This window comes from Lutjanus erythropterus, chromosome 15 (genome assembly GCF_056507025.1).
Source record: "Lutjanus erythropterus isolate fLutEry1 chromosome 15, fLutEry1.hap2, whole genome shotgun sequence".
Classification (NCBI taxonomy): Eukaryota; Metazoa; Chordata; class Actinopteri; order Lutjaniformes; family Lutjanidae; genus Lutjanus; species Lutjanus erythropterus.
The window spans coordinates 21,747,778-21,766,485 of record NC_139331.1 but is presented as its reverse complement, the minus strand read 5'-3'; the positions used below and the strand labels follow the sequence as shown (position 1 = coordinate 21,766,485).

The window sequence follows — 18,708 nt, the reverse complement described above, 5'->3', positions numbered from 1 at the left end:
CCTAAAAGTATTGTTAGCTAACAAACACTACTGTTAGCAAACACTGAAACTACCAGCTACTGTAAATGAACACCAATAGCAGCTACTGTTTGTTAAAACTACTCATAGTTAGTTTGCAAACATTATAGCTACTGTAAGCAAACACTACTGTTAGCTGTAAGTGAACACTATCATTACATACTCTTAGCTGAAACTGTTGTTAGGTACTGTTAGTTACTATTAACTACTTAGTAAGTAAGCTACTAGCAGAGGTTAGCTACTGTTAGCAAACACTACTATCAGTTACCATTAGCAAGTTAGTGACTTGGCTACTACTACAGCTGGAAAAGTGAAGGTTAGGACAGTATAACAGTTATCCTAATGTTAGTTTATTTCAGATTTCGGGAGGTTCTTCAGTTAGGATAGGAACATTGATTTCTATTCATCTGTAATGGCTTTTTCCTCGGTCCTAACCCTAATTACTGTGGTTTCCACCTAAGATATATCTGCAAGTTAGGACTTTCTGTAGTATGGCTCCAAGACACTTTAACATCTCGAATGTTAACAGTTATTTAAGGGGGACATACATGTGAGAATGTCCTGTTTCAGTCTTTCACTGAAAGCAGATATTTCTTTTTGGTGTTGGCTGAGCTAACGCTACCGTTAGCTATTGTTAATGAACAATACTCTTAACTACTGTTAGCGAAAACTGCCTTAGCTACTTTTACTTAATACTAGCATTATCTACTGTTTGCAAACTCTACCCTTTTAGCTACTGTTAGCAAACACCACTGTTAGCCAACTTTACTGAAAAATATTGTCAGCTACTGTTACCTAAAACTACAGTTAACTACCGCTAGAAAACACTACCATCAGTTACCATTAGTGGGTTTTAGCTACTACTACAGCTGGGAAAGTTAAAGTTAGGACAGCTTAAAAGTTACCATAAAGTTAGGAGAGTTTATTTAAGATTTGGGGAATTTAGAATGCGCAATAACGCTTTTCCTATCCTCAGTTAAGATAGGAACATCGACTTCTGTTTATCTGTAATGGCTTTTTCCCCCAAAAAATCACTTCCTATCCCTAAGAGAAAAAACAGCCTAGGAGGCTTCTATAATTACCTGCAGCCCTAGGAAAGTTAAACTGCTCAAAGTGTACAAAAACAGTTATTAAAAGGGAAAAATACATGTGAGGATGGTTTGAGCTCAGCCAACATCAAAAAGATGAAGCCTGCTTTCTGCTCTTTGAGATTCTCAATTTTGGTTAATTATTCACACAATAAACAGGCGTGCACTGACTACTAATAGCAGCCTCTATTTGCCTTTGAATGTGTTAAAAGAAAGAGGAGGATAAGAAAACCATTAAAAAGTTACCTTCATGAATAATTTGGAGATTTCACAGTAGAAATTCGGCTTTTTGTTCCTGCCAAATTCTGAAATTGTATTCACAATTATCTCATGAATTAGGAAGATAAGACTAAGCTTTTGTTAATCTAGTTTTTTTTTTTTTTTTGTGCTTTTGTGCTTTTGTTGATCCTGGTTCTTTGTCCGAGCACCATCGTCTGCTCAGAGGAGCTTTGGGAATTCAACTCAGATCCTTTTTATAAGCCTCCACCACCACCACCACCACTGTTGTCTGCCTCCCTTGTTCCTGTACAGCGCACTTGACAGCTTCATGGGTTGGGCACTAGATGAAGCTATATGGAAACACGTGACAGGGCTTGTAGGAGCGACGCTTCATAAGTGTGAAGACTCAGAGAAAAGGAGTGGAGAGACGCTGGAGCCAGCAGCAGCAGCAGCAGCAGCGGCAACCTGTATCCACAGAGCAGGAGCGCACTCCAAGAGCCACTTCTACAGACATCTGAAAAACTTATGTCACATAAAGAATTTCAAAAAGAAACCAATAATTATGATTACAGTGCTGGTTTCTTTCTAACACATGCACGCTGGTTGTCTCTCCTCCTTTTATGTAAGATCTGTTGGAGGATGCGCTTCTGACTTGGATTAACGCGCGGAGATAAAGGACGATTCTGCGCACTTGGAAAATTATGTAAGGTAAAGAAACACTTGTTCTTTTAAAAATTACGTTTTTTACCGCTTTTATTAATAGTTTAAACGCTTTCTGTTGTTTGTCCCAGCACGAAAGTGTCAGTGTTTTCTTCTTTTTTTTTTTAATTTTGCGGATAATTCTTGCGTGCATTTGTGCTTCTTGCACTAGATTAACGATAGATATACACATAAAAATTTGGAAATAACCTAATATTAAAATAACTCTGGAAATAGTGCATATTTAATATCCATATTAAATTATTCAAGAGCAATTATCTCGCTTTTATATATATATTTACTGTTACAGTGATCAGGCTATCGATATTTGAGCATGCATAGCTGTATATTGCTGTTACATATTATTACAAATACCAATCAGCATTTGTTTTGCATTAGTGTTCCAGTCTATACAGATGTAAAGGGTTTGCATTGTTTTTTCTGCTTCTGCACCTCATAGAAAAAAAGCCGTTTTCAGCCTCTTGTTTCTTGTTTATTTTATTTTATTTTATTATAAGTATTCTTGAAAATTAAGAATTCAGTGATGAAAAATCTAATATGTTTTATTAGGTTCAGGGTGCAACTACAATATTTGTAAGTACAGCAGCTCTCACAGGTCAGATGTGGTCAAAGATGCTCTAATATAACATGAAGTCTGGACAAAATGTAGGCCCATATTTTAATACAAACAAAATTGTTGTACAAAATATATCTAAATATTTGGAGTGAGACATGTTTGTATGATGTGGATAATCTCACGTTCGAGGCATTTTAATATCAAAGGTGTAGACTCAAACGTTGCAATGCTGCAAACATTCCTCTCATAATTATGTATGGGATTCTTTTTTAGGCTTTTCAAACATGTCTGAAATGTCTGTCATCAATTTTGTAGGTTGTCCAGACGTCTTAGACTGCCGTATTACCCTCAGACACAGCCATGAAATCTGTGCTGGACGGTGTGGCGGACACCACCTTCCGGACTATTACATCTGGTTTACAGTATCTGGGCTCCAACGACGCTAACTATGACGACCCCCGCAGTGATGTAGACTTCAAGGCAGGTTTCTCCCTGCAGAAGCCCTTATCTGCTTTCCGCAGCAACTCCTTCCCAAACAAGTTGCCTCCGGATGAGGAGCTCATCCTCAAAGGCATCCCCTTTTACCCCACCAATGCCACAGACTTATTTGGCAACCGGAGCACGATCAGAGATGACACGAACAGTATTCAGTGTGGTGAGAACTTTATGGACATGGAGTGTTTCATGATTCTGACGCCCAGCCAGCAGCTGGCTGTAGCCGTCATGTCTCTGACTCTGGGCACCTTCACAGTGCTGGAGAACCTGGTGGTGCTCTGCGTCATCCTGCAGTCCCGCACCCTCCGCTGCCGGCCGTCCTACCACTTCATCGGCAGCCTGGCTGTGGCTGACCTGTTGGGGAGCGTCATATTCGTCTACAGTTTCCTGGACTTCCACGTTTTCCACAGGAAGGACAGCCCCAATGTTTTTCTTTTCAAGCTGGGTGGAGTCACAGCATCGTTCACTGCGTCCGTGGGGAGTCTTTTCCTCACTGCTATTGACCGCTACATCTCCATACACCGGCCTCTCGCTTACAGGCGCATTGTCACACGGACCAAGGCTGTCATTGCCTTTTGCATGATGTGGACCATCTCTATCATCATCGCAGTGCTACCTCTACTGGGCTGGAACTGTAAACGCCTCAACTCTGTTTGCTCAGACATATTCCCTCTGATTGATGAGAACTACCTGCTGTTCTGGATCGGTGTGACCAGCGTGCTGGTTATTTTCATCATCTATGCCTACATATACATCCTGTGGAAAGCACACCACCACGCCGTGCGAATGCTGAGCCGCACCTCCCAGAAGAGCCTTGTTGTTTACTCCGCAGATGGGACTAAAGTGCAGACCACGCGCCCGGAGCAGGCACGCATGGACATCCGTCTGGCCAAGACCCTGGTGCTCATCCTGGTGGTGCTGGTCATCTGCTGGGGCCCACTTCTTGCCATAATGGTCTACGACCTTTTCTGGAAGATGGACGATGACATCAAGACGGTGTTTGCATTCTGCAGCATGCTCTGCCTTCTCAACTCCACTGTCAACCCAATCATCTACGCCTTGAGGAGCAAGGACCTGCGGCACGCCTTCCTGAGCTCCTGCCATGCCTGCAGGGGCAGTGCCCAGCAGTTGGACAATAGCCTCGAGTCAGACTGCCAGAACAGAAATGCCAACATTTCTGCCAACAGGGCTGCAGAGAGCTGCGTGAAGACCACTGTGAAAATAGCCAAAGTAACAATGTCTGTGTCGACTGAAACTTCTGCAGACGCCGTCTAATTGGCCGTCACGGGGGAAACTGTGTAAATGTCATCTTCCCCAAAACAATGCCATTCAACACAATAAGGCAGAAGCTAGAAAAAAATATCCTCTCCTGAAAGTATTGACTTCATGGCCAGCGCCGGGGCTAAGGGGGGGCTTTGGCCAATATGTAGGGTGCTAGAAAAATAGATTTTCATGATTTCAGAGTTATTTTCTGAGAAAGTTCTTGTGTTTTTTTGTTTGTTTGTTTGTTTTCAATAACAGCAAATATGGCGCACAGCACATTTGATATAAATGTAGTTTTTAATTGAATTTGGCCAAGCATATTCAATAAAACAACTCTTAAGTGACCACAGTCTGCAAATGTGAAAGACTGCAGCACCCCAATTAACAGCAACACAACAAAGAGTGCATTTATTCCATATTCACAATCAGACAGCTATCACAACTAGAGCTGCAACAATTAATCAATTATTCCATTATTAATTGATTATTAAATTACTTGCCAACTATTTAAATAATAAGTTTGAGTAAATTCTCAAGAAAAAAACATTAAAATTCTTATCCAAAGTGCAGCCACAATGAGAAGTGCATTTACTCTATGCTGCATGGAGTGAGCACGCAGCCAGAGAGCAGATTGGAAACAGAATGGCTGGTTATTTCTTTATTAAAAAATAAAAAAAATACTACAATGCTTGAGGAGACTTAACTGGGGCTATAGCACCCCCTAGCTCTGGTGTAGCGCCATGCCTGGTTGACTTACATCCTCACATAGACGCTTCAGTGGTCGCATTATTTTACGTTAGGGTGTGAGCACATGGTGTGCCAAAGTGCCAAATGGTATTGCAAGTTCATAGGAAGGACTCACAATTTGAAAGGATTAATAAAGACTATCATCAAGTCTGCTGTTTACCATAGACTTCATGATATCCAGTTAGTGAAGGCATATTATATTTTTGTACTGTGAATTCAGGTTTTGAAAACAATATATCTTCATTTATGGGATAAGGGGCTACTGACATTTTTAATTCGACATGTTTTACTGTGTCATTTAGACTTTAACATGTGTCTTCTTGCACCATAAATAAGAAAACTCAACGCCTTGACTTTCTACAGGCTTCATGTACATGTTGCATATAAACATTTCTGAGAGGAAATGATAAAAAAAAAAGCTCAAATGACTCTGATTGTTTATCTCCAGAATGGCCATTAAAATATGTCGTTTTTGTACTTTCATCTGACAACACTCAGTGAGTGGCGAATGTGTGAAGAGATTTTGAGAAATGAGAGGTGATTCACGCTCGAGATAGAGAAAAAAAAAGAAACATATTTATCACCATCACGGAAAATGAGACGGAGGTAAATGGGTTCAGAGTATGCTGATTCTGAAATGGCATTTTCTGTGACAGAGTGACGATCGTCCCTGTTGTCCATTTCTTTACTTGCGAGCTGTTAGAGACCTTTAGAGTAACGTGTCTTTGTTCAAATGTATACCTAATAACTGTACAGTGTTTTCTTGCAAAATAAAAGTGTTTAAACTGACCCATTCAGCTATACAGCCAACACAAAAACAACTACAGCAAGTTTTTGGCAAAAGCTTGAACTCATTAAAAACTGAATTTGGATGCAGTGTGCTGGTCACTACTGCAACAAACTGACATTATAGCTGCTTTCATCAGATGTATGATTTTACTGGATTCAGCCTTGTATGTGTGTGATTACCTTGTAACTTGGTGATATATTTCCAACCTCAAGCCTTTTGATCGTTGCAGTGAGTTGTTTTAGTGCTACTGTTGCAGCGGGGCATCATTTCGGGAAAATAAGAACAACCCATGCACAGACCTAGTGAAGTACTTTTGGCGTAACTCTAAATAATAAAAAAAAAATATGTCTGCTGTTAATTTTACTTCTCTAAACAAAGAAACAAAGGGGTCTTTTCATTAGCTGGTAACTTGAATGGGAGTCTGTGTGTATGCGTTGTGTGGAGACTTGACAAATGACCTTACAAAAGAAAATCGAGAAGATGTGATGTAGTACTTTTTAATCTAGAAATCTCACAGCACAATTGTACTTCTGTAGACATTTATCTTGGTGTAAAGTTATCCAGACAGCTGTTTATCAGTATGCTTTGCTGCCTCTTGTATTATTGAGTATTTGAAGATCAAAATGTCAACTGTCAAGTGGCTTCTGTACAGTGGTGGCATAATGAGGAATATATGACTTAAAAAATCACAATCAAAGTGTTTTTAGTATTGCTGTTTTCAAACTTTTGAATAAAGTCGCAGCTGGTTGTCATTTCGCCTGCAGTTATTTTGATTGATTATCTGATGACGGGTAGCAGGAGGTTGCAGCACATTTTGCTTTAATTCATCCAACAACTCACTGACTGAAGAGGAACGGATACTGAGAGAGAGGAAGCCTAAACCCTGAGCTGGTGGTCGCCCAAAGCTATCAGTGATGTTTTACTTCCCCCTTGTGGACGATCTTATATTGTCTGTAGTGGCTGCCTTTCTGAGGAAAGAGGACATTGATTTTTAGCTTTGTTAGTATTACTCTGGTTACTTCCTCCCATCCCTAAAAACATTTGTTTCAAAGGAGCAACATTTAACATTTGCATGTCCAAAAATTAGGTCAGCAGTCCAAATAGCAAGATGGAGCCATAGACTGTGTGGGAAACTGGGTGAAGCCATATTTGATAAAGACTCAGTGGTTGAGGGGTGTTGTTTTCCCCCCTTCCTTTCCTCCCCAGACTCATGGAAGCTCAAGCAGGCTGCGGGAACATTGCAGGAGTGCAACATTGCAATTTGACAATAACATGTGACAACGAGTCCTACGCTGTAAGTTTATCAGCTGTTTATGACTGTCAGTTGTCTGTCATTGTAAAGCTGAGCCTGTTATCCTGAAAACAAAAGCCCACTGCTCTGAAAATAAGCAGTGTCTGTCTGCAACACTCCATGAAAATATTGTTCAGTTTAACTATTATAAACATCTACTCCTTCTAAAAGATTGTTAATGATTTCTCATTGTAAACAGACACTTAGTCATTTGTACTCATTTGAACTATATATACTAACACAGGTTATGGGCTGTAACAGAAATTTTAAAGGAAACCATGGCTGTGGCCTTGAGTGTTTCAACTTCTTATTCAGTTGTATTTATATGTTTCATAAGTTAACAACATATAACAGCTCTTAAGTCACATAAATGTCACAAAAAAAAAATTGATTTCCCTTTACATTTTCTCAGTTTGAAAAATTAGTTATTCATTTCACACAAAGAAATTAGAGCTTCAGTGGCTCCTGTTGGAGTTACTTTGTTCCAACACTGACACACTGTAAAAATGAAATAAACTTTTAGAAGTTTTGCTGACCTATAATCTTTACTTGAGATAATTCACTTTTCTTCTTTACTTAAACTTGAATGTTTAGGTTGTAAATTGTCCGCACTGAACTGTGAGCCTTATTTGTAATGCCTAAAAATGCCTGAAAATAAATGGTTTTAATTGAAAATATTCATATACTATTACTCACTTTAACTTCTCAACATATTTTTTTTTAATTAAATGATCTCAACAAAAGATTGATAGTTTGTAAAACTGTTTCACAATTAGTAGTTTTACTTGGACTCATAACTCAAAAGTCTATTGTAATAAGCTGCCTTGACTTCTGACTTTTCTAAACTTCTAAACTCTTTCCAGTGAATTTTTAAAATTTAAAGTTTAAGTGTATTCAGTACTGACCTTCATCACGGTTCTCTGTGTTTCCATTAAACAAGCAACCATGACTCATCTTAAAGTGTCTGAGAGACACACAGAAAGTTTTCATCATCTATGTTCTTTTTATAATATAAAAAGAAGGGTCTCAGGAGAGTTTTAACTCAATGCATGCTGGGAAGTCTGCTAATATGCTGATGTTTCTTTAGAAGATTAATTTAATTAGTTGATTGAGGCCTGTACAGAATAGACATTCAAGTCATCACTTCAAGTCAAAAGACTGAAAGAAGTGTTGTTAAAATAAAAACTAGAAACTTTACATTTAATTAAACTGAAAAAATAAAACTTCTTCTTGGTTCCATAAAATTCCTAAATGACTTTGTTGTTACAGTGAAAGTGACAAATAGCAAGAAAATGGCGACCACAGCATCATCTGACAGCAACATCTGCTCTGGTCTTTTCATCTCTTGGCTTAGGGAGGGATAGGAAAATTGTAACATCTGTTCACGCGGATGCCAAAGGGATTTTGTCAACTTATCTAGTAAATACTCCAATCCATGAGAGCCATGAGGCCGGCTTACTCTACCATGTGTGAAACGCTGTGTCCATGGCTGAATGCAACACAGAAATAAATAAACATTGGCTGGAACTAGATTCAGTTGTTAGTTAGTTTATGCCTGTCCTCTTGTCAGATGTTCACACAAATGGTTCAGTGCTGTCCACAATCAACCAGAGACTGTTCTTTACATGAGACATGTTGGCTGCAGTACAGTAAATGTGCACAAGGTGGGTCAAAATGATAGAGTGGGTTTGTTTTCCTGCAATATATTTGTGATGAAAACAAATTTTATTTAAAAGCTAACATATTTAAGTTAATGGTTATCATTAAGGCTAACATTTATTTATTTATTTTTATTTTTTTACCAATTTTGAGGTAACAAATATTTTGAAAGTAATATAAAAGTGCTATTTCAAGTGATATTTAAATAATTTAGTTTTTAATTTATGTTAAAATCAATGCCAACATTTATAAGGATTAGTGTCAGTTTATTTTTAATTTTATTAAAAAAGTATATTAATATAGTGATGGTGATTTAAATTATTTTAGGAAGCAAAAAGGCTATGGTTAGGAAACACCTTTGAATCACCACTTGGATCCATTAGAACCTTTTAATTGTTACAAAGAGACTTTTAGAAGTAATTAATAAGAAATGTATCCGATTCTCTGTTGTGTTTTTTTTCTCACAATATATCTTTACTAAAAAAGGTATGTTTACAGGATCATATTTAGGCCTTTTTCAACACTTTCCCTTGATACAATTCTAAAAGACTTTTTTTCTCTTATTCCAGAAGACACTGATGACACAAAATCCATTGAGTTTATGTTGCAATTTGTCTTAGGTTGCGCCATTTTGGGTAAAATGCCTGGATGAAATTGGCAGAATAATCAGTTAGAAAAAATACCTTTTGTTGCAGCGCTACTTGGGACCAAAGTCCAGGAGTTTTACTATCGTAAGAACTCTTATTACATGGCTTTTGAAGGTACTTGATCTTGACTTGGTCTGTTCTGTATAGCAGAGCATTGCCAGACTGTTGCTATGAAGAACAGACCGTTGCTATGGACGCAGCTCTGGGGAAGCAATGATATCATTTTTCAATTGATAAACTCCTTTTAAGATTAGAATTTTGTTATTATTTATTATTATTGTCCAATAAATTTTCCAGCTTGGCACTGGAAGATAACAACATAAAATGTGCAGTCATCCTATTTTATCATAGATATAAAATGTTTTGCTTTTTGTCTGGAGAACAAGTGTTGAAGTGCCCGTGGCTCACACATACGCTTCCATTTTTGTTCAGTTCAGTATATGCGTGCGTGTGTGCATGTGTGTGTGTGCGTGTGTGCAGGGGTGGTTGAGGAAGTGGTAGTAATAGAAGGGAAATAGCTGAAACTTTTGGGTGTGTGTTGAAGAGGTGGGGGTTTTTCTCAAACCAAAAACTACAAGCCAGACAGCTTTTGCAGCCACAGAAAACAAGTTAGTTTCAAGTAATCTCTTTTGATCAATACAACATCATGGCACTACATACTTTGAAATATGCATAAATACTTTGAAAACTGCAGAAATATTCATATTTTTAAAACTTAATTTTCTTTTAAAATCTGAACATGTTCAACAGACAATTAGTTAGCTACGAATTTTACAGACCTGTTTTTTTAATTGATTCTGCAATCACAAATTCTGTGGAGAAATTAAATTAAATTAAGAAATTAAGAGATAAAGTTTTATTTGTACGGTAGTTGTATTTTGGCCTCTGTTTCCAATTAACTATAATACACTCTTTATGAGTCAAATTAGAGGTTGAGATGAGATGGTTATTTTTTCCTCAAAACCTCAAATAAACAAGCTAAACACTGATACAGTGTACTTAATTTGCATTCAAAGAGGCTTTATTGGCACGGGAAACATGTTTACATTGGTAAAGCAGGAGTGAAATAAAACAAAAGAAAATGCACATAAACAGAAAAACTGAATTTGTTAACAGTATATAGGTTTATATAGATACAGATAAATAACTTAAATGTGTTATTGTTAATAATCATTTATTCAAAGGGAATTTAAGGAAAAATTATACTGGGTGCATTACTGTCTGAAAAATATTTTAAAATTATATCAACTAAAGCTTCAAAATTAATAGACAAAAGAAAAAATGGCCTAGACTTGCAGTTAAAACAACAAAAAAATAAAATGAGAAATAAACAGATTAAATAGATAATTGTCTGAAAATAAACTAAGTATTATACTGAGAGTTTTGAAGAAATACATTAAAATTCCCTTTTTCCTGTTGTTGTGTCAAGGTTTTAAGTGAAACTGAAACTTCGCCGTGGTTTAGGGGGTTTTGTTAGCAAACAAAACAAATTTGAAAAAAGCCCAATTCCAACGTTTTCGGGTGATGTAGTATTTAAGGTACTAAAATGAATGGGTGCGATAGGGAATAAGAACTACAAGTACCAGCATGAGCCCGTATTCTTGCGCATGCTCGTATCTTATCAAACAGAACGAAATAATAGGTAAGCTAGTCTGAGCCGTTGCAGTTAGCACTCAGAACTGGTGCTTCAAAATCTAAAATCATCTACTTTTATTCCAAATTTACCTTTAAGTCGTTCGTCCAGATTGTTTCAGGGTAAACTTGGTGACCTAGAATATAGGAGATTTATCAGCAAAAGGCAACGAGAGCCTAAAATAGTGCGTATTTGTTTGAAGCCCGGAATCGCTGCTGCCGTTTGACCTAGCTAAATTGAGCTAGCATTAGTAGCACAGACCGGGGCCCAGGCTAGTGACTTTCCTCGGTAACAGGGATTTTTAGGTTTTGTATTTTAGATTTTTAGACATAGTTCGGCGTGATGGCTTGTGGAGCTACTCTGAAAAGGACCCTTGACTTTGATCCACTAATGAGCCCGGCTTCGCCTAAAAGGAGGAGGTGCGCCCCGATCATGTCTCCAGTCTCTTCGCCACAGAAATATCTGCGTATGGAGCCCTCACCGTTCGGGGAAGTGTCGTCCAGACTCACCGCAGGTAGGATTTTAAATCTCAATGTTTTATGTCAATATGATATCTAGTCGAGTATGACAAAACTAGTCACAATTGCATACTGAAATAAGTTAGCGTTTACGCCATTAGCATTTCCCCAAGGTGTACCGGTGTCTGTCGTGTTGATTAAACCAAACTCCAGAGGCAATTTGACAGGTCTAATGATTATCTTGTTATCATTTCAGCCTATTGGTGAGCAACGTATTGTGGACGATTTAATGGGAATCTTTATTGTTCAGTTGTAAATTAGGTATACGCTATCACTTTCTATGAATGGTTTATTTATTTATTGTATGATCTTACAGTGGTTTGGGGAAGTAAAGTGTGTGAAGGAAAGATTTATCTAAGGCTTGTTTTGTTGCTATGTGGATGCTGTGCTTCTTGTAGTATTTGATGCTCACTGCATTTTAGAGCGATTTGTGCTGCCCTTTAAGTGTCTGAAGATTAATCTGTTGATTATTTTTGTGATTTGTCGATTAGTTGTATGGGCTATAAAATGCCAGAAAATGGTGCAAAATGTCTGTTTTCTAAAGCCTGAGATAACATAGTCAAATGTCTTGTTTTGACCTCAGCACAAAAGTTTATTGTCATAGAGGAATAAAGAAACTAGAAAAGATAAATAAGAGAATTGAGATATATATCAAAATATGACTTAGAAAAATTCATTTATTATCCTAAGTAATTGGTGGTAATTTAATAATTGATTAATTGTTGCAGCTCTGGTCTGAAATCATGATGTACCAGCCAGGTCGCACCAGTGAGGTCACATGAAAAGATCATATTTGTGAATTTGGCGGTGGCCTTGTTTCCAGACAAGTGTAGGATCTCTGTGCGAAGATGTTACTTATAATGGAGCAATTTTTTTGTATTTCAGAACAAATTCTGCACAACATCAAACAGGAGTACAAGCGGCTGCAGAAGCGACGACACCTGGACAGTGCTTTCCAGCAAGCGGATGGCTGCTGTCCTCTAGACCTGCAGAGCATTCACAGTGGAGCCACTCTACCAGGTAGTTAATACAGCGCATCTTAAAGGAAAAATATGGCATGTTTCAGGTTGATGTCCAGTCAGTGTTGATGTTAAATGTAGTCAATTGAAGCAATACATTTCTCAGTATATGCTATATTAACCAAGACAGCAGAGCTCCCCTGCTCATTGAGCCAAATTGGCTGTGCCTTCATATACCAGGATGAATTTTAAAATGTGAAGAGATCCACATCTTTATACTGTCTGCTAAAAGCTGGAGATAGCATTTACTTATTAAGTACAGCTTTAGTACAGACTAAAGATGTGTTCTAAGTACCAGTTCTGAATTTAAATCCTGCTCCAAATGTTTAAAATGTGGACCTTTTTGCTCAACATTTTTGCTCATTGATCACTGAAAGCTGAATTTGGTTCTACTGTTCTTGTGTCAATGTCACGTGTTGCGTATGGATTAACGCACGTGTTGACTGTTCAGTTTGCCCAGAAGACTGTAGCTTTTTGCTGTTAAAGGTGTTGTCGCGAAACTTCACAAATAACAGTGTAGTGCAATGGAATGTAATAATGTGAAGGAGAAGACTTGATGTCTAACATGATCATTGCACATATGTTTGTGAAGCTCATGACCATGTTGTCGTATTATTACTGTCTGAGCTATAGCTATTACTTTGTTGGCTAAAACATAGCTTTAGGTGACAAATAGTCTTGCGTTAACAGTCAGTGATTTCACCGCCAAGATAATTGCTGGAATGGTTGTGAAAACAGCTGCTGATAAACCTACACCCCTTGCATTTTTTCATTGACACGCCTTACCAGTAAAGATGTTCTGCCCCCATTCTCCTCAGTAAACACAAAACACCCGATGTGTTCAGCAATGGAGTTTTTTTTGTTTGTTTGTTTGTTTTATAACTTGTTTTAATTGTTTGCACCTAGTTTTGACATACAAAGCTGGGAGATTGTCCTCAGTCTCTATTAAGTGAAAAGCTTAGTCACTAACTTGTGAGTCTAGATGACAAAAATATGAAGACAAATCTGTATTCTGAGTTAAGATAACATTCTCTGAGGAATTTATTGCTTCAGTTGACTACATTTATCAACAAAGCTGACTGGATTTCTGCCAGAAAAGAGCAAGAGCAAATGTTTCCTTAAATGAGGACATTGACTAGTTTTCACAAATTCATCAACCCCCCATTTGAACTCAGAATGTAAATGCTGTTTTAAATTGCAGTCTACAAGCTGTAAGAATGCAGTTTGTATACCAAACCTTGTATTAACCAGATCACCAGATCACAAGTTAATTGTGTGATATTTAGACTGAATGGCCATTTTGTCACTTTGTCTGACATTGCCTTCTTGTTAGCCATTTTCTCCTAGAGTATAATTTGATTTGGCAAACCTAGTTGCTACTGACTGATGTATCAATCCACTTTCACATCAATAAGCTAGGATGATTTTACCCTTTGTATTGCCAACAAATCTGGTATCCTTAGTTAACTCCTCAGGAGGAAAAAATAGTAGAGATGGAAAGCCCCTCTCATCCTTTCACTTTCTTTTGCCATGGAAGTTTTTTCTAATCAACTTCAGTCCCTGAAGAAGTAAAATGCACTGACGCTCCTACAACGAGTGCACAGCAGATATTGCAGATTGATGATGAATGGTGACAGCTCTAGTGCACAATGCACATTTGTTCATAAATATGCTGCCATACCTGCTTGGCATGGAGGTTGATTGATTGCAGTGTGATATTTGTAATATGAGACTGACATAGTTGTAGTGCAATTGCAGTGTTTAATGTCGTCTGTCTTGTATTAACTCTCCCCTGTCAGGTACGTCCTCGGGTGCCTCGTCTCCCACCAGGAAAGAGCAGCCTCTATTCTCCCTCAGACAGGTCGGGATGATTTGTGAAAGACTACTGAAAGAACGAGAGGACAAAATCCGTGAGGAGTACGACGAGATACTTACGACAAAGCTTGCAGGTATGATTTTTTTTTTTCTATGGAATATAGAAAAGAATTTATAGTGAGTAAACCATAATGAAAGCCAATGCCAATAAATGTTTATTCTTCCAACAGAGCAATATGACGCGTTCGTCAAGTTCACACATGATCAACTGATGCGAAGGTTTGGGGAGCAGCCTGCAAGCTGTAAGTATATTTATTATTGCTAAACACTCTTAGCTTACCTATGGTCTCTACCAAATGTACCTCTGTGCATTTGTCATATTGTTGTTAATGAATTTTAAAATGTGAAGAGATCCACATCTTCATGCTGTCTGCTAAAAGCTGGAGATAGCATTTACTTATTAAGTACAGCTTTAGTACAGACTAAAGATGTGTTCTAAGTACCAGTTCTGAATTTAAATCCTGCTCCAAATGTTTAAAATGTGGACCTTTTTGCTCAACATTTTTGCTCATTGATCACTGAAAGCTGAATTTGGTTCTACTGTTCTTGTGTCAATGTCACGTGTTGCGTATGGATTAACGCACGTGTTGACTGTTCAGTTTGCCCAGAAGACTGTAGCTTTTTGCTGTTAAAGGTGTTGTCGCTAAACTTCACAAATAACAGTGTAGTGCAATGGAATGTAATAATGTGAAGGAGAAGACTTGATGTCTAACACGATCCAGTATTTTCACCTGCATAGTGTAAGAATACAGCGTTTTCAGTGTCTCCAGTCATCGTTATAATGTCCCACAATCAGCTTATGCTAGTGTCTTATTCAAGTTAAGCCGCTGAGTCAGGTCTGTGGTAATGAAAACCTTACCCTAGGGTTAGTGTTTCTCTTTGTTGTTAAATAAAATCATTTAAATCAATTAGGTTGCTCAAGGACCTCTCGTAGTTGTGGTGAATAGTGGTTTTTTTTTTTGGTTTTTTTTCCCTAGAAATTTTTCACAATAAGTTGTCCTTTGTTGTGTTAACTTAAGATTTTCCTTGTTAAGTAGCAGCAAAATCAGGAAATGTTGGGTTTTCATCAGCAGTAACTTAACACAATTTCTGTCAGTTAAAAGTGAATATTAAATAGTAAAATAAAGCAGATATAGCAGACAGAGATGCTGGAGAGAAATTAAACTTCAAACCACAGTTCATGTCTGTGCAGGACAGCAGAGAAAAGTCTGTTTTAAGCTCTTGGTACTTTTGTAGCTTCTCACTGAATCTGAGTCTGGGCTTTCCAGTGCATGGCAGAAAAAAAAACCCTTTAGTGCATATATGCACTGAATTTTTACTCTATACCATACAAAAACATTTTCAAAACTTTGTAACTCTGTTGGTTGTATCTGGCAGTTGTGGCATTGCATGCATCTGTTGCCTGACGGGGATCTGCAATCTACTAAGTGCACTCATTTAGTTCTGTGTGATTTAAGCAAAACATGAAGTGGCCTTTTACAAAGTTATGTTTTGATTTTGGGAACCTCCTGAAATCTAGTAAAGCTGTGAGTTTGCAGATTCTGTAGAGGCCGTGAGAGATTTTTCTGTTTTTCTAGAAGGTGTTTTATACTTAAGAGTGTAGAACTCCCCTGACTGACAGAGGGAGAACCCACACTCCTGTACAAGTCACAGTGATGACTGACAATCTCCTGATATGATGTGAAATGTGTTAATACCGAAGTGTCTTCATGATCTGTTACCTGGTCTGTCCTCCACAGATGTTTCCTGAGTGTCAGCGTCTGATATCCAGGAAAATCATTTGCTGCAAACTCCTCCAGGGACTCAGTGGGTCCAGTTGGACTTTTCTCCTAGCTGTGCCATATCGCCTCTATGTGGACTCACTGCCTCAGGCATCAGTTAGTGGCATCCACGTTTGCTGTGTCTGCCAGAGTTAGGAGGGCTTCCTGCTGCCAACCTGTTCAAGGACTCTCTGTGACTCTACCAGTGGCCTCTTAACTGCCGTGTCCATATTTATTTGGCTTTGTTCTGATGCCTTCGTAAAAAGGCTGACTGCCACCACACACTTGGCCTTTTGATTTTATTTTATTTTTGTCAAATTTAGTTCTTTCACAGAGAGGATGTTAGTTGTGCAGCTTCTCTATATGTACATTTTTAAAAAAGGGATTGAACGTTGACGAGTGGACAAACCAAGGCCGCCTTCACTCTGGACTCCAGGAACAGGCATCTTGGCTTTTTTTTTTTTTTTTTCAGCATTGTTTTAAACTGTACTGGCAAATTACTGCCAATGCATTTGTATACACTGTATTTTTTTTTTTAATTTTTTTGCTTGACTATTGTTCATTGTATCAAAATTTCATGATTTTACTTGCTGTAGGTATAAAGGGGCTTTGATTCAAGAAAAGTGAAAGAATAAAGTGTTTACACAAATGTTTGTTTGGGTTTGCTACAGTTTTTCAGATTGGGACAACTGCTGGGGTCTCCACAGTAGAGATGCTGTGGTACGAAACTATCATATCTGTGTCAGAAATTATTATGGTATAAGGTATTATTCTATTATCAGTTACAGTGACCCTTAAGGAGTGAAAGTAGAAGGGTGTTTTTGGTTTACCAAATGCTTTATTGTGCAAAATGATGTCCTGATAGACATTCAAGTCTATATAAACCAGAAATATACTCTACATTTTTAATAACTTGAATATTGTAGAATTCATTACTGTAGATAAGCAAAGGTAAATTTCATAACTCTGCAGCCCTAATTGCACAGTTGTTGCAATCATATTAAGGGATCACACAAAGCAAATTACCTTTACAGTTTTCTCTTTGTCAGTGGGCATATGCTGCCATCCAAGGGCTACGCAGGTGAGTGGAATTTGGCTTGTAGTGTGGAAAACATGAAAAATGTGTACATGTCCCAATAACAGTCTCTTTGTGTCCCCATTATTTTGGATAAATCCTTCCTGTGACTGTAATGTCAATATGATTGGGAGTGTTTCTTCTGTAGAGATTTGTTACAATAAATTGAGAAGATCCAGGCTACTGAAAGACTTCACAATGAAGCAGATACATGACCACAATATGGCTCAAAGAGTGTCAATGTAAGGAAAAATAACCAATTTAATGACTTGGTAACTTCACACATTTACAGCACCCTAAGTATAAGGTGTAACTCAACAACAGGTGGGCTTTTAGATCGTGGCTCTCACCAAATGAATTTTGTATTCCTAGCAAAGTCAAATAAATTAATTTCAATAATTTATCCAGTGAATTTTACAATAACCAGATGTGGATGTTGCTAACTCTTGTTCTTTTTGTGGTCATTCTGATGAGACGTGTTCAGAGTAAAATAACGAAGTTTTGGATTCATTTAAATTCTCATGTCATGTTTTCAGTACCACTAATATCACTCACTGTTTCACTCTTAAAAGATAAGAATTTATTTATTGTTTTAATGTATTGTTTTAAAAACCCATCCATACAAGTAGAAGAAAATTGAGTCTGCTGAGAATTATTGACACGATTAAACATTCCTCCACAGAAGTGTTGATTGTGTGAAAGTGAAATGGAACTCTTCTTCCACCAATCAGAATTTAGCAACGTAAGATTTAAATCCTGATGACACGTCTTACGATCATGTTGTCAGGGAAACACCATCACGTTCGATCAAGCCGCACCCTGCAGAGTTTGAGTTGTTGAACTTGTAAATACTGACAAACGTTGATAGTTAGCTACTTATTTATCTTTTTATGTTACGTTATTAAATTCAGAGACTGAATCTCAGTGTGCGTTGGACTGTGTAGAATTGTATACGTGACAATAAAGTTGACCTTTATCTTATTTAATCTTGCGTAGCTTATGTTATGGGTGAATTGAAACCGGTTTTTCGGGTGATAAAAATCAGAAATATTTCATTGATCCTTGAGGGGAAACTGGATCACGTTACATATGCTCCCATTCAAGAATCGATATAGGATATATAAGCACAGAGAAATTATACGAAAATAGAAAAAGTACATAAATATATATGTGGTAATATAATAATAATGACAAAATATGAAAGAAATAATAAAAATGTGTGCCTCAAAATCAAAGTATGCTCAACAATATATTTAGAAAGTATAGAAGAAAAAAGAAAAATAACAAAGCTAAAACTGTACAAATATGTGCATCACGATGAAATATACGGTATAA

At 37.5% G+C, this 18,708-nt stretch overlaps 2 protein-coding genes across 2 annotated transcripts; both read left to right on the top strand.

Annotated features, from left to right (window-relative positions):
- The first annotated feature begins 1,694 nt into the window (after positions 1-1,694).
- On the top strand, positions 1,695-4,908 carry cnr1 (cannabinoid receptor 1). The gene is made up of 2 exons (XM_084738006.1): positions 1,695-2,033; positions 2,917-4,908. Exon 2 carries the CDS (start codon positions 2,962-2,964, stop codon positions 4,369-4,371), a length of 1,410 nt encoding a protein of 469 aa, XP_084594132.1. The 5' UTR covers positions 1,695-2,033; positions 2,917-2,961; the 3' UTR covers positions 4,372-4,908.
- Positions 4,909-11,116: 6,208 nt separating this feature from the next.
- On the top strand, positions 11,117-16,947 carry akirin2 (akirin 2). The gene is made up of 5 exons (XM_084737268.1): positions 11,117-11,640; positions 12,530-12,664; positions 14,463-14,612; positions 14,709-14,780; positions 16,278-16,947. Exons 1-5 carry the CDS (start codon positions 11,469-11,471, stop codon positions 16,286-16,288), a joined length of 540 nt encoding a protein of 179 aa, XP_084593394.1. The 5' UTR covers positions 11,117-11,468; the 3' UTR covers positions 16,289-16,947.
- The last annotated feature ends 1,761 nt before the right edge of the window (positions 16,948-18,708 follow it).